Source organism: Saccoglossus kowalevskii, chromosome 11 (assembly GCF_978046115.1).
Source record: "Saccoglossus kowalevskii chromosome 11, keSacKowa6.1, whole genome shotgun sequence".
NCBI classification, from domain to species: domain Eukaryota; kingdom Metazoa; phylum Hemichordata; class Enteropneusta; family Harrimaniidae; genus Saccoglossus; species Saccoglossus kowalevskii.
In genome coordinates this window covers 12,809,693-12,826,315 of record NC_140651.1, presented here as the reverse complement: position 1 = coordinate 12,826,315, position 16,623 = coordinate 12,809,693, and the positions used below count along the sequence as shown (strand labels likewise).

Here is a 16,623-nt window from a genome sequence, read left to right as displayed (position 1 = left end):
TAATCGGCTACATGCGCCGCCAGTGTTGCAATCGAGCAATGAATATTTGTTTGAAACATACGTAGTATTCGCACTGATGTTACAGACTTTATCTCCACTGTAGAGCTAGTGTGTATTTTTTTAAGCCAATATCATGCTTCTGTGGCAACAGAATAATAACACAGCGTTAACAACGAAGTTCCAAATTGAACACCAAGCGTGGTATCCCGTGTGAATCATCAGAGAGGTTCGAGTTATGCTTTTTAGATTCGCTGTCGACTTTGTCGAGCGGAGCTTATCATATGAGTGATTGTCCGTCGTCGTCCGTCGTCCGTCGTCCGTGTCAATGTTTTACTTATTCGACTTCTTCTTGAAAACTACAAGCCTGAATGCTTTGATACTTGGTGTATATGTACCTTGGGTAGACCTCTCTCAGATTTTTCCATTTCATGATCATATCTTCAATTCTCTAATTTTGGTGCATTTTGTTGTCATTTTTGGTAAAAAGTGATATTTTCAACTTCTTGTTAAAAACCGCAAGTCCAATTGCTTTGATATTACATATGTAGGTACTACATGTGGACCTCTCTCAGATTTGTTCATTTTGTAATGATATCTTTAATTCTCCAATTTTGGTGAATATTTTTGTCATTTTTGGTAAAATGCGATATTTTCAAATTCTTGTTAAAAACCCCAAGTCCAATTGCTTTGATATTACATATATAGGTACTACATGTGAGTCTCTCTCAGATTTGTTCATTTTGTAATGATATCTTCAATTCTCTAATTTTGGTGAATATTTTTGTCATTTTTGGTAAAAAATGATATTTTCGACTTCTCGTTAAAAACCGCAAGTCCAATTGCTTTGATATTACATATATAGATACTACATGTGGTCCACTCTCAAATTTTTTCATGTCATGATGATATCTTTAATTTTCTAATTTTGGTGAATATTTTTGTAATTTTTGGTAAGAAGTGATATTTTCGACTTCTTGTTAAAAACCGCAAGTCCAATTGCTTTGATATTACATATATAGGTACCACATGTGGACCACTCTCAAATGTGTTCATTTCATGATGATATCTTTAATTTTCTAATTTTGGTGAATATTTTTGTCATTTTTGGTAAAAAGTGATATTTTCAACTTCTTTTTAAAAACCGCAAGTCCAATTGCTTTGATATTACATATATAGGTACTACATGTGGACCACTCTCAAATTTGTTCATTTCATGATGATATCTTTAATTTTCTAATTTTGGTGAATATTTTTTGTCATTTTTGGTAAAAAGTGATATTTTCTTCTTGTTAAAAACCACAATCATTTATGGTGAAAAATGATATTTTTGAATTCTTGTTTAAAACAGCAAGTCCCATTGCATTGATACTATGCATATTGTTCATTTTCTAATATATCTTCTGTTCTTTAATTGAAATGTGCATTGCTAACAGCGGAGCTATCTCAGCCGAGAGGCTGCTTGTTTTTAATTTCGATTATAATGCATCTTAAAAAACGTAGTGTGTATAGACTTAGTTGTGTAATCATATCGGTGTATCTACTTCAATAATTAATAATTTTACAGCTCTTTAGCGGAATTACTCTTCTATAGTGGAACACAAACGCGCACGCAATCGTGAAGAGGAAAGAGCAATCGTTCTTTGTCGGTGGTGGCGCTGTTAAATATTTCTTACAACTCTCATTTAATGCGTGTCAAATCGGCAACGAAATTAAAATATACATATAAGGACACAGTGTCCATTTCGTGTGTATATTTATTATGTATAATATTCTATTAATTATTATTATTCTATAAACACACAACTTTTACATTATTATACAGTGAATCTTTCAAAGTAGAATGTATCACTTTTGCCTAACGCCCTTGAATGAAGTAGAAGATTGTAAAATATCAGCTCAATCTGGGACTAAGAAGAAAATCTGTTACTATAGACGTTATCTATTTATCCGTTATACAGATATAACGAGAGATTTGATTGGACAGTGCATGGAAGAATATATAGTGCCAAAGAGGGCGCACACAATACAGTTGGCTGTATAGAATAGTGGTGAGGCGATGGCCGATTAAACCCTGGTCGGCGAAGATGCCTTTTTTTCAGACATAGTCTGTATTGTTAGACGCACGGACATGACATGAGTATATTACGTTCGGAATTATATAGCCACACAGTTGCAGAAAACAGCACGCCTGTATTACATCCGACTATAGCATGTGGTCGATGTAATCATGCGTATACACATGTGCGTGCCACTAAATAAATCAACAGTCCGTTCTCGCTGCAACCATTCTCTGTTATCAACTGCCCGTTCTCGCTGCAATCGTTCTCTGTTCTTACAAAGTGGGTATCAGCCAGTTTAAGTTCTGTGAATACGATGGCAAATGTACCAAAGTTATCAGTTATACTCATGACCATCGGGGTAGGAATATTGCTGCTATACGTATCAACTAACAGGTCGGTGTTGAGGTCGTTTTTAAAACAGAACGGATTCGGCAAACGCAAATTTAATCCATCGCCGTTGCAGGTATGTAGACATGCCCTTTTTTAATATAGATTTATTTCATCGGATGTCAATTACGACTTACGTAGTGGTCACATGGGTTAACAATTTCCACTTGTTTGTACAGCGTCATTGGACGTTGTAACGTATATCGTAGTGATTATAACAAGGTTAACAAGGCAGCAACTATAGCATGGATTTCTGCTGTAAGACAATTTAGCTTGAACTAATTTTCGCTGAAAAGACTCTTTGGCTGTTTGGTATGAAAATTATTTCATTGATTTTTGATGAGTAGAATGCTGGATTTAATTTTCTATTGATACATTCCTTCAAGCAAAAATGAATAACAAAATGACAAAAGGGAATTTGCAGTATTAGCTGAATAGCTCGGCAACTTGTTAAGATCTGAATTATACGATAATTCATGAATGTTTTTCAGATAAAGCCAAAATTTTGAATACATTTACTATGACTGGTTTTGTTTGCCGGATTTGTTGATTAAATCCACTCGTGGTCAGCCATGCTTATTAGATACTTTCGTGGAAGTAATTAAGACTTCATATGTACATTTCATACACTGACATGTCATGTGACTTGAGGGAACTAATAACTTATAATTGTACGTAGAGCATATTGCAAACAGCAGTCGAGTCTTTTTCTTGTTCGTGTGGTATATATCCCCGTTATTATTATGACACAGGAATCGGCCGGCCATCCACCATTCTTGACGGATTGTCGGAAATCGCCTTTATTCTGCTAGCACTTTTTTCTAACTTGATATATTTTGGAAAGCCACTGGCGTAATACCCATTCAATGCATTATAATCAGTGTAAGCATGTACTGCAATTAAACATCCAAAAAACATGTGCTATATCATATATAGAATTTATGTTATTTATATAACATGTTATATATCAACAGTTAACAAAAATAATATGAGTGATTTGTATAGTTTTTAAAATCAAGAAAAAGGCTTTTAATTATGCTGCGAATCATAGTTTGGTGATCTGTTTCTCATGACACCATTGAAATTATATTTGTCTTTAAAATATCCATTACACTTTTGGGCGATTTTAAATCATGGATCTTTTCGTGAAAAACAAGATAAAAACGTACCTTTGCCATGAAAAAACAAGGAAAATGAAAACAAAAATTGCTATGTGTGGAAATTTGATCTACCGAAATATCAAAAAATGTTCTCTCTTGACGCCAGGTCAAGACACACGACTCTAGACTGCCAGTTTGATGGGATTTTCCAGATAACTAGAAACCCAATACCACGATCTAACATACTATGTCGATTTCTAAGATCGCAATTTCACATTTCTCACAATGTACTCAGTATCAGGACTGGAAATGTACTAGGTCTAGTGCAATTGTCGCATACGACCTATGTACCACTTCCGTGTCACTGAGAATGTTCTAGAACCGTACTGTGTCTGGGTGGAGTATTCTAGATTTTGTTTAGAAACTGGTTGAATAGGTAATAGAACACTGTAGGAGGCAATAGAAGGTAATGGAACATTCTAGAAATTGGTAGTAAGTTCCAGACTCATTATGTATGCTGATGTAATGGTCTATTTATAGACAGTGTGGGTATATATAGGGGAGTTGTTCAGCACTGAGATCGGATCGGAGATCTCGTTGAATTGTATTGGAGTTTAAGTATCTAGTTATTGGAGTAGTGGAGTTTTACCGCGTTATTGTACTTGATGTTTGCAGAGTATAATAATACCAGTACCAGTTGAAACCTCATCTGTTGGCTCCGTATTCGTATTTTATCATCACCGCCAGGGAAGTCTTTCTGTTACTGTTGCCATTTTGGTATATTTGAACCATCACGCCTGTACTCTACCAATTACGGTAATATTACGTTGCGTGTGACAGCAATTAATATAGAATTTGAGATCAATGCTCACATTGTTATTCGAGTTAAGATGTATGTACGACACCCCCCCTGCCTGTAAAAATGAAATGCACGGTCCCTTCTAAATGGGAAATGTGACTGATATATTTGACTCTATATTTGAATTTGAACGTTGGACCGAAATTTGAGAGAGACACGATCTCTATTTGTGTATTTGCCAGTATGAACAGAAGCGCAAATACCACCATGTCTGTAGTGTAGTATGCTAAAACCAGACAAAGCACAGTGCAATGCAACAGGACGCTTTTCCATGTAATGTGGATGGTTTTTGTGAGTTCTATCATTTATAACATATTGACTACACAGTATCTCCGATATTTTCTATATCTTGGGTTTATAAAACCATATGGTAAATGATGGTTTGATAAGATAACAATTCTGTATTCAAAGATGTCATCACAACCTTCCCACTACACACTAAAGGCATAACTGGAAAATGTTTTATCTATGTTCCAGGTTCAAACAGAGTCTTGGCAAGTATGTCTGAAATTCAGTCTCCAGTAGCTTGCTTTTTGTTCTTATTTATTCTGTTTTTGAAAGACAACATTGCTACGTGTTTCTGCATATTTAATTGTAAAAGGCCGCCTGTCGGCCTTTTTGAATTGACAGACACAAATATATTCATATGTGTATATGTATGATTAGATGTATGAACTGGATTCGTCCGGCCATCCGATTTGTAAAGCAAAGTTACCTGCAGAAAGACACAATTTGTATTTAAAATATCTTGCATTTGAATAAGAAAAGAATGTAAGTCTATATATATATCCCAAGATCTATGCCATATCTGATCAACCCAGACATTTTCAAGATGCGGCACTAGAAAGGCATACAATAAAACAAAATGTCGCTCAGTTTGAATTCGATGTAAAGAATGACAAATAAATTAATTGAACTAAATAATTCAAATATTATTTGAATAATTCGAAGCCTTGTTTTCGATCCAGGGATGTAATAATTTCAATAAGTCGCTTTATTTCTTGCATTGATATGATAAAGTGTGCACGTGTAATTTACACGTAACTTAGTACATTAAGAACTAAATTAGCTAATTACATAGTATGAAGTAGTAAAATATCCATCTACACAATCATCAAGCATGTACTTAGTTTCAATCCACTTGAGTGTAAGCTTTTAGGATGATACAAAACATAATGAAAAAAATAATTAATGTTTGACTAATACGCATAAAATTATTTGATATTGTCAATTATAGTAAAATTAACGCAGATACTTTACAAAGAAGAACCCAAAGCCAAATATGCAAATTAGACATTGGTCTACACAGAGAACCATGTAATGTTCCAAGCTATTTATGTAAAAGTATGTAATGAAATACGATGTCACGTGTTTAGCTTATTCCCATTCCCACATTGACGCCCCAAAAAAGATCTTCGAAGAATTGTCAATAGGGGTTATTTTTCCTGTTCACACCATTTGGCGGACAAACTAATACGCAAACAAGCCGGTAAAAAGCATGATCATTCGAACACTGTTATTACAAGGCTGGTACGAGTAGATATATTTGGCGTGGCGCTACTCAAAAAAATTTTGGCCGGGGCCAGACATTTTTTCAGCGTTTACCTACTAACTAGTGTGATTGTGTGACTTGCCTGCCAAGTTTGAACCAAATCGGCTCAGTGACATAAAATCACAGAAGAGTTAAAATGCTGTTCCTGGTTAATCCAACTTTGGGGTCTAATTTCTCGGTAATGAAAAAAAATATCAAAAAATATCATATAGTAACTGTGTGCCTACACTCAAGTAGAGTAAGCTATGTGCGAGATACATTTGGCGCGAAGCTATCTAAAAATCATTTATTCGCTGTTGCTATGGCAACGGTGGACCAGAAATGTTTTCAAATTTTACCAGCTAGCTAGAGTGAAGGTTTGACCTGCCTGCTATGTTTTAGCGAAATCGGCCAAGCCAAAAAAATCACAGAAGAATTAATACGTGAAAACACTGGAAATCACACACACACACAAAAGCGACAAAAACATAACACTCTTGGCGGAGGTACAATTTGCCAAAGAAACGTTTTTTGGGGTGACGTCAGCAGTTTTTTATAGTAGCTTATTTGTACCAGCGCAACGGCTGCTTCAGTACGACGCCATCTGTTTCGATGTGGACCTCGCTCACTCTACTAATAACAATATGGCAAAATGCAGGGGCCGGTTTCTGTTCTGTTCTGTGTATGATTGCTAAAAATGAACATGTGTTAATGAAACAGTAGTGCGTGTGATAGTACGAGGTTGCGAAATGAAGATCACAACACATACACGAAGACAGTGACGTGGTCGAATGGGCCGTTGCGAAGCGTGGATCTGTGACTTTGATTTCGACTCTTTTTGTCGTCTAGGTATACTCGGGGCGGGTTCTCCAACCTCGGGGATTATTTCTCGGGGGATCTATGTTCGTTCATTCCAACTACCCACAATTTCATAGATTCAGTCTACGAGCAGAGCGGTGGCCGAAGCTATCCTCAAACCAACGCAAACTTTCACCTTTAGTCAACTACCAGTTAAATATAATATGTTTAACTCTAGAAGACTTCGGCATAAAGTCCGCCCTCTACAGGTCTACTAAGCAAGCAATGACAAAGAAATGTCTCGTACAGATGTTAATATTTAGCCAATCATAGATACTTAATTTGACATTGAGCTAGGTATTGGGGTATAGCCTTACATGTTTAATGTACACACGATATGTAATATCTCCAGGTTTCAAATAAGTCTGCATTAAGAGTAGCACTTCTTAGTGCTGACCCGACCAATTATAATGAGTTCACCTGGGTCAACACTGGCTCGAATCCTTTAGATACCATCTGTATTCTTTGCGGCATCCTTATGATAATATGCAAATTTGTTTACAGGAATCCGTAACAGCTCTGGACCATAATAAAGCTGTATCGGTCAACCACCAAACTACCAAAAACGTAGCTAAACCGAATACCCAACCGCCAAAGCAGAAACCAATTACTACTAAGCAAGTATTTCTGCTCGGGGATTCCCTAGTGAAAAACGTTTCCCCGGTGGACGTTAAAGCAAAAGTGACATCAAGACCCGGTGCTACAACGAAGGTTGTGTGTGATTTCTTAAGTAGTGATAATCCTGGTGCCAATCTGTATGATGAAATTATTCTTGAAGTGGGTACCAATGATATTAGATTGAGGAAATCACCGGATGACATAATCTCCGACTACACGTTGCTTATCAAGGAAGCTAAATACCAGTCAGATGGTCATGTTAGAGTTTCGAGCATTCCACCACGATTGGATATTAATGTTCAACCTGTGATCAAAGAAGTCAATCTAAAATTGGCCGAACTTTGTAAGCGTGAAAACTGTGCTTTTATTGACAATGATGCTACTTTCATTTTCCGAAATGGAAGTACTGACTCGTCTTTGCTTTCTGATGATAAGTTGCATCTAAGTGTTAAAGGAGTTACGCAGTTATTGGACAACGCTCACCTGTTGAAGTTATTTAAAGCAAAAGGACTGAAATAATCGTGACCCCAAAAGCCTTGTATAATAATAATAATAAATATAGGTGCAAGCGGCAATGGTTGGGCTCCAATTTGAGAAAAATGCTCCTTAATATAAATTATAAATTGTTTGTTTGAAATGAATGTACGTTTCGGGTATGTGGTGAACTGATGTTTTGAAAATATAATTTTTCGAATTGATTGATATGGGTGGAGGCATAGTGGATATGGCTACCAACAATGTTCTTTCATACTAAGTATATTGCCTGTTATGTTTTCTCTAAGAATGACGTCTACGCGTGGATGAGGTGTTGATTGTTCGTATGAACATATCCCAAGCATGTACCTCGAATACTAGGGCCCACATTTTTGGAACGTTTTTACTGTGTTTCACACACTCCGTGTGTTTTATTAGGCGTTAACTTGTTAGAGGGTGTCCAAAATACGTTGACATATTCGAGTAAGTGCAAACATTAATCTTATTTAAACAGAGGTCTACTCATGTATTCATGTTCATTGGTTGCAAGTGGACAGAAAAGTAAATGCGCATGATCTGAACTTTGACCCGTATATAAACGTTATAATACAGGATGCTGAATATTAAAAAGAATCAATTTACCTGAAAAATAACAGTTTATGTAACCAAATAGATCCCATTTCGAGAGTAGTAAAAGTTGTGTACCTAACATTACTGGTGTGTTTTTATATACATTTGTCAACAAATATATCATTCATTTTGATAAGTCGATGTGTTCTAGTAATGTGTAAAAATAGACAATATAATGTTCAAATAGAGATGAAAAAGACGTTGAAACTGCATTTATATAATAACACACAGAATGGCAGATATGACTTAAGGTCTCATGCCAATAATCAACCAATGGCTGCTCGTAGCATGGGAAATTACTCGTCTAATGATATTCCATCATATACAAGATCAACAAGAACTTTATTAAACTTTCTTATTTCTCTTAAGGTCCCATACCACTAATCAACCAATGGCTGCTCAATTTAAATGCCTTGCAAGAACCAATGCAATTTTTTCAATATTTTGTTCTCAGTTGTTCCCTGTTTGAGGGCGTGATCACCTGGGTCAAAGGTAAGACCAACATGTGGTCTTTTGTTTACTACTTAGCGGCCGTGTACCTGTAGGTTTATTCTGTGTGTATTTGAATGTTCTAATCTTGGTGTTTTCCAGTAATTTCTCTAGGTGAAATTCAAATACAGTAGGTGTGTCTTGTTTACCAATTAGTGGTATGAGCCCTGTACTTGACTCGCTGAACTGACGGTTCATTGCAATTTCGTTTGCCATTCCATGTAAAACATTGTGCATTGTGTATGGTTTGTGTCAACAATAAGTTTTCGCGTATCTGTTGACTGACTTGGTTAGCTAATTGCTAGTGAATGGCTGTGTTATATCTGTCATCATTTAGGCTCATGCGAGGTCATGGACGGAACTTGACTCAGTGATTTGGAACTAATTACGATATAACCGTCGCCATCTGGACCGCTATTTCTGACAGTTTGGTATTTGCAGTTATTAATATAGCGAACGATTAATCAAAAGATATGACGTGTTCAGTACTTAGTTTGATTGGTTATGTGCAAATTGAATGTGTGAAGGTTACGCCTTATGTCTTCAAACTTCTTTGTAATTGGTTAAGTTTTGATACGTAATAAATAAGTCCTTGGTCCCAGAGAGAGAGAGCTCCACGAGTTGAGAGAGTCTTGGTTAGTCCTGGGCAGAGTCTCCGACGAGGCAGTTGCCTTGAGACGTTCTCGGTGTGGTTGAAGTGTCATGAATTTGTTTTTGCGTATCTGTTGACCGACTTAATTAGCTGATTATTAGCGAACTGCTGTGTTATGTCTGTCATCGTGTAGGCCTATTTGAAGTTTTGGACGGAACTTGGCTCAGTGATTTGGAACTAATTACAAGATACCGTCGCTATTCTGACATCCGTAGTTATTAATGTAGTGAACGATTAATCAAAAGATATGACGTATTCAGTACTTAGTGTGATTGGCTTTATGATTGAAGGTTACGCCCTAGAGTCTTTTTACTGCTTTGTAATTGGTTAGAGTTTTGAAAATGAATAAAGAGAGTTTGAGTTGGTCTTGGCGAATACAGCACGATAGACGCAGTAGAAGAGAGAGTGCAGTCCTGGAGAGTCCGAGAGAGTCCAGGGGCGAGCCTTGAGGCAGTCCAGTCTTGGGCGAGTCTTGGTTCAGCCTTGTGAGAGTCTTGGGGACTTTTCCCCAGGGCGCTGTGTCTTATAGAGTGCTCCAAAAGATCGACTAAGACGAGAGCTGAAACGTATTTCGTTGTATGCGTCTTATTTGACTGTAAAGTATAAGTGACTTTCCCGATCCCGTACCTCAAAGGGACGATATAGAGAGACGAGACGAGCTTCCCCCCTGACAGTGTGGAGACCCCGAGAGAGAGAATTTCCCCCTGATACGAAGACTAGCTATTGAAACGTATTACGTTCTGTGGGTCTATTTGACTGTAATGCTTAATTAAGTGACCTTCCCGGTCCGGTACCTCAAGCAGACGTGATGATAGAGACAGGCGAGATTTTCCATGACATTTGTATTGTTATTTGGTGGCATGTCTTCATGTGATTCGATTAAAGGAATATTCATGCATATCAATGAGGTCTACGTGAATTATATTATAATGCATATTCGAACACATTGCGAAAGCGGCTAGTGCCCAATGAAAAATAGTGGTGTCTAAATTTGCATACATCTGGGTATTACGAAATACAAGTGGAATCACCCTCACTCCATAGTAGTTCACACACTTCAACACATTTGCGTTATTTGGTGTCAAGATATGGTGAATTACTCATTCATTTAATTATTAGAAATCTGACATAAAGACAAACTTATATTTGAAACTACTTAGGCAAATTGGCCCCTTCCCAGTCTCCCCTAAATCAATTTTCAAATTGAAATATTTTGCAGTTACATGTTTTAATACCCAGTGGCACAAGTTATCATTAATTGGAAGCTGCATACCAAAATGGACGAAATTACTAACGGCAGAATATATGCAAAGTGGTAAAACTGGATATACCAAATAACGTCCATGAAACCCCGTATTACCCAAGATTTCGTTCTACTATAACGGCTTTCTGCTCGATTCAAAATGTTTACGCTACGTGTTTAATTCAGTTCAGCGTCCGTCACTGTAAAATTTGCATATCGTACTGCATATTTTAATGAGACGACAAAGCCTGAACGATGCTGTAAATATTATGATAAACTGTTACGTGTAGAGAGTCAAGATAACATCTAGCTTTTTGTTCTGAAAGATTGATTTGATAATATGACCTTTGTACAGCAATTCATTTGGTTTTAATGTACGATTTCTGAAGCATGGAACATACAAACAGATGAAAAACAAAGAATGTGACTCTGTAAATTTGATCAAAAAGTGGATGATATTATTCAGAGGTAAACATTGGCATCGCACAAACGACAATTAGAGTCACACTTTGGTATGGAAGTATCCACATGAATATTCCAAATGAGAAATGCATATGCATGCATATTTACAAGGCGTTTAATAGAAATATATACTTGATGATTGTTCAAAATTTCGCTCTTGATTGATTTATAATATACGTACTAGCAATTCAGAACGCATGGGATATTGAACAGTTCTTTACATGAATAGTTCACTTGTTCGCAAACAATTTAACTTACGATATACCAGTATTATAATCCATGCTATTGAACAACAAACGTATTTTCTCCTATTCAATATAAGTTTTCTGTCTCTTCTGCTGGTATATATCATAACGGTATATTGATATTGTTCTTTACAGTTCAAAACATCCTACCCAAATTCACAAACTTTCATTCATTTCACAGAAACACCCAATCAAAGGTCAAATTTCAACAATAAGTCACATAGTCTCGCAGAATGGTCAGGAGGAACTACAAAGCGGTATCAAGAAATCAAAGTCCAGCAACGTTGGTTTGCCGATCGATAGCCACGAGGTACAACTTCTAAATAGCAAATTACAAAACGACGTTAAAGAATCGAGCACGAAATTGCATAGTAACAAACCAAACCCAAATGAAGCTCGTTATTTGTTACCACTTGTTATCTATGGCCACCAAGGACCCAACTCCATTTACCATTCCTATCGGTTTGCTATTAACTACGCCTTACAGCAAAATCGGAGCATAGTACAGATACCATTCAGGTCCCACGACGGTAACAATTTTGAGAAATTTCACGAGACATTTGACACCGACAAATTATCTGAATTGCTCCCAGTAAAGTCGATTGGAGATTTTAGAAAAGATTGCGGGCGGGATATTCCTTTCGAATCATTGGTGAATTTGCGCGTGTCTAAACTTGAGGAAACTGTTTTAAAACGTGCGTCATTGACAGAGGGAACCTCCGTGTACTCCTCAAATAACCCAGAGTTATACGAGAATCTTCTAGGTATCCAACTTCCAATTATTAAAGATTACGGTCCTAGCTGGTTTGAATCCGCAATGCGGTATTTTTCATCCATGGATATACCCTGCATTGCCGTGTTCTTAGTCGATAGCCGTAGGGTACATGACAAAGTTAATGATTCTATAGACAATTATGGGAGAATTGACAGGTATTTAACAAGAGCATCGTATATTCAAGAAACGGCAGACAAAGTAGCCAAACAGATCTGCAATGGTGAGGATTTCGTTGCATTACATTGGAGAAATATGGGTACTGCTGGGTAAGTGAAATATTATACAGTTCAATACTATATAAGTAAATATGTTACACCAGAATATGTAATATGTCACGTCAAACTTACCAAGAATTTTTTTTTGTGACGGACAATTTGCTACACATTAATTATTAATAGTATCATAACACCAGTGTATCCGAATGACACTGTGTCAATGATTGTCTAGCCTAGTCAGCAAAAGTAGACAGTATTCACATTTACCTATTCTATTTCTAAAGCGAATTATTAAAGTTTGAGAATTGTGGAGGTTAGTCATGTAGTTTGGTCGCCATATTAGTTTTCTTCTAAACAGGAAGTGTTTTTTTGCTGATGCCACAGTTATCCCATTTGCCACGTTGCATCTCTCATCTGAGCTTCTTCGGGTAGTAGAAAATTAAGTTAGTCACATGATTTCGTTGCCATCTTTGGTTTCGCTAAAAATTAACAATTTGTTTCTTAAGAATGCTTTAATCGATCAACTTGATATTTTGTATACAGCATGTATGACCATAGCTTCTCAAAGAGAAAAAAATGGTCACGTGGTTTGGCCGTCTTTTTGTATTTCCGGCATAATGTCCACAATTTAAGGCATTTATTTCTCTTTAATGCTTAAATTAAATATATGCCTTAAAAATGTACTTGCTGTTTTTGACAAGTTTTAATCAATTTAAAACAAAACTAGTAGAATTGAACTATGCAACTCACTGCCGATACTAATGAAATAGTGTTTTTACCCAGGTGTCGTCATGGTGAATGCGAAAAGATGGAATTGCTGTATAAAAACATTCCTACATTAGTTGAATGTATTGATAAATTCGTGCGTTCAAATAATATACAATGTATATACGTATCAACAAAAAGAGGTGAGGTAAGAAAACACTAGAGGTTGAAGATGATATAGAGCCAATGATGTACAACTCTTGCTCATATATTGATGTAAAAATACTGATCTGTTGAAATAATTCAATTGACAAAAGTTTAGAAGTTGTTTTAAGTTGTGGATCGGGTGATCGTGGTGCAAGTAAATAACACCGATTACACCAAAGGGTAAATGTGATATTCATGTGCGTGGTCACTTGGGATACGAACTAGTGTACATCACAGCTCACAACTGCAACTGCATCATATCTCACAACTGCAAGTGGAAGCGCAAACCACTGCAAAACGGTGATGACCGGTAATGAACATCCCATTACCATACACACACACACGCGCGCGCGTACAAACATGAAATCGTAGATATAGGAGAACACGGTCATTCTCTGCCAGTTACTTCACGTGTAATAACAATGTATATATTTTGTTGAGTTGAATATACAAAAACACAGTCTCTCTGGCAGCTACTGTACATAACTATGATAATTCTCTCTACTTTCAGAACCCGCTAATCAGTGGATTGAACAGTACATCTTTAACGGTGTATAGTCAACAGAGTATTTTACAAATACCAACGTTAGCCAATGACTTGAATATATTTGTGAATGACCCTTACAAGTTTTCACTGTTAGAGCAGGAGATATGCATACGTAAGTCACCATTGTCACCTTCTTTATGATCCATACGGCAGTGGATCTCCTCTGCATTAACACACAAATCCGAGCGGATTTAAATTTAAAAATTTGAAACAGAACTCCTTACTGTAAAATCAACGATAATGAGATTTTATTTTTTGGCTTTCTGAGGGTAAAATCTTATTGATTCAAACCATTCTTAACCTTGACACTTTAGATATCTGGTCTCTCACTGATACAAAAAAGTGTGCGATTTAGAGACAAAATTCCAACTGTAAAATTATCGAATATTCGACGCTGAAGACGAACATGAGCCTGGCATTGAAAAAAAAATGAAACGGTGCATGGGTCAGTGTGTATACCGAGTACAAAGGTAGTTTCCGATGTTATTGTTCTCTTAATTCTCTCAATGCAAATATTATTTTTTTATTCGTTTTTCTTTTTTATTATCAGGTTCAAAACTTTTTATAAAAAATCGCTGGTCTACCTGGTCTGATTTTGTGTTGTTCGCGAGAGATTCTCAGAAAAAAGAAACGGTGGATTTTACAGACATCAAAGGCATCCCGAGAACGTTATTAGTAATAAAAAGTCTCGTAAGGAAGAGAAGGAGGAAGTAGTATATACTGATACATTTGACCACAGAACTTGAAAACAGCATGATGGAGATTTAACCTCAGTTTTAGATAAAAGAAAATACAAATTCCGACGTGCAGCGTGGGTTATAAGTCTTCATTTCCAATAATGTATTAATTTAATTATATAATGGTACAAACTTTAGGTCATTGTTTAGTTTTAGACAAGTTTGTTATCTTTCAGCCAAAGCGGATATTTATATTATTTACTTTACATTTCATCAAAATATCATTATGTTTTTAACTACGAAGTTGACCCATTCTGGTAGCTGCACCCTGACACATGTAAAATGACAGAATGTAAGATTGGGTTTTAACATTGCTTATGAATTTGGTATAGGATTACAAGATTACGTGAGATATTGAAAGTCCCTGTTTTCTAAGCTATATGATATGATTTAACAATTCTTTTATGAAGATACAAATGCATTCTGGGAGCACGTGCAGAGCTTTATTGGAGTCTCTGGACTATTATATTTGATAATCTGAATTAGTGCTACTTGTTTGCAATAAACGTTTTCTTTTCAGCACGTCCAACAATGGTAATATTTTCGGCTCTGTATTTAATTCTGTGTTCGAATTTCATTGCTAACGCTTTGAATAAAGTTACAACGCATGTGGACACGCCAAATAATGTTGTGTTGGATATTTGTCTTATAATTATCTGTTTACAGTGAGTATTTATAATCCCCGTCTGAATCGTTAAATTTAAAGAAAAAATATATTGCGATTGTGATTATAAATTGCCAAACGATATTCTAGGGGTGTGATATTATTTCCGTTGAGGTGGATAGTTTAATGCAAGTGAATGACACCGACTACATACATAACTAATGTACTGCACACACTACTTTGGGAGCAACGAATAATACATTGACTGCTACTTACATAGAGCCTCGCTCTCGTTCGCGTGGCACAAGTCGCGCCCGCTATCGACCAAGCGATTCGGTAGTCGCCCGTCCATAAAACAATAATGTATTTGAGGCGTCCATAATAATGTATATTGTGACGTTCTTCTGGGTGTACCAATCGACGTCATAAAAATTACATTCTCTTCTATCGACTATCTACAAACTGACATGTTTGTTTTTTCCGCCATGACAAAGAGTATTTTTGCACCCCAGTCTCGTTACTTCCGCGAAATTATCTCGTCGCTAGAGGGCGCCACTTGCTGGAAACGTGTATTTCATGTGAAATGTAATCATCGAAGCGGGACAGAATGAGGTTGCAAATTTAATTATTAGGTGAGCCTGTGTGCTACCTACAAACAGAACACACATAATTCAAATACTCACACAACAAGCTTTATTATATATATATAAAAAATGTAAACGTCCGAATGTTGTATTTACATATGTATATCGTTACATTACAACTTCATAATGATATTGCTCGATCACATCTTGATCGATTGTCTTCAATGTTTTATATGCTGTTACAGTACCATATACAGGACACACATATTTAAAAAGCGATAAAACAATACATTTTCAATGTCAGTGAACCAAATACGGTATATTTATTTGCTGGTCGCGAATTCTATATTAAAATGTCTCGAATAACTAGATTTTCCATTGGTTGGATTTATATACACTAAATGACCAGTCTGGTTTGTGCTTTTCGATTTCAAGAATTTGACTTTGTGGAAATATACAACTGACAAGTATAGCGTCTACCAGCTATATTCACAACTCGTACATGCATGTTCTGCAATCAGGCATAGCGTAATTACAGTTCTGGGTAACAAAAGTAAATTCCATTTGGTAGCACGGGCATAGTTCCTTTTAGTCCGTACGATAAATGTGTGGAGGGGTGACAGGACTCGCAGAATACATTT

At 36.3% G+C, this 16,623-nt stretch overlaps 1 protein-coding gene across 1 annotated transcript; it reads left to right on the top strand.

The window, feature by feature from the left end:
* Positions 1-2,293: 2,293 nt before the first annotated feature.
* Positions 2,294-15,420, top strand: LOC102800588 (uncharacterized). The gene is made up of 5 exons (XM_006815100.3): positions 2,294-2,523; positions 11,790-12,649; positions 13,382-13,511; positions 14,022-14,169; positions 14,608-15,420. Exons 1-5 carry the CDS (start codon positions 2,374-2,376, stop codon positions 14,769-14,771), a joined length of 1,452 nt encoding a protein of 483 aa, XP_006815163.2. The 5' UTR covers positions 2,294-2,373; the 3' UTR covers positions 14,772-15,420.
* Positions 15,421-16,623: the final 1,203 nt, after the last annotated feature.

Excerpts from the sequence above, each read along its gene's own strand:
- LOC102800588 (XM_006815100.3), top strand. The coding sequence starts at position 2,374 with ATGGCAAATGTACCAAAGTTATCAGTTATACTCATGACCATCGGGGTA. Across the intron at positions 12,650-13,381 it reads AGAAATATGGGTACTGCTGG|GTGTCGTCATGGTGAATGCG; the intron begins GTAAGTGAAATA and ends GTTTTTACCCAG. Across the intron at positions 14,170-14,607 it reads AGAGCAGGAGATATGCATAC|GTTCAAAACTTTTTATAAAA; the intron begins GTAAGTCACCAT and ends TTTTATTATCAG.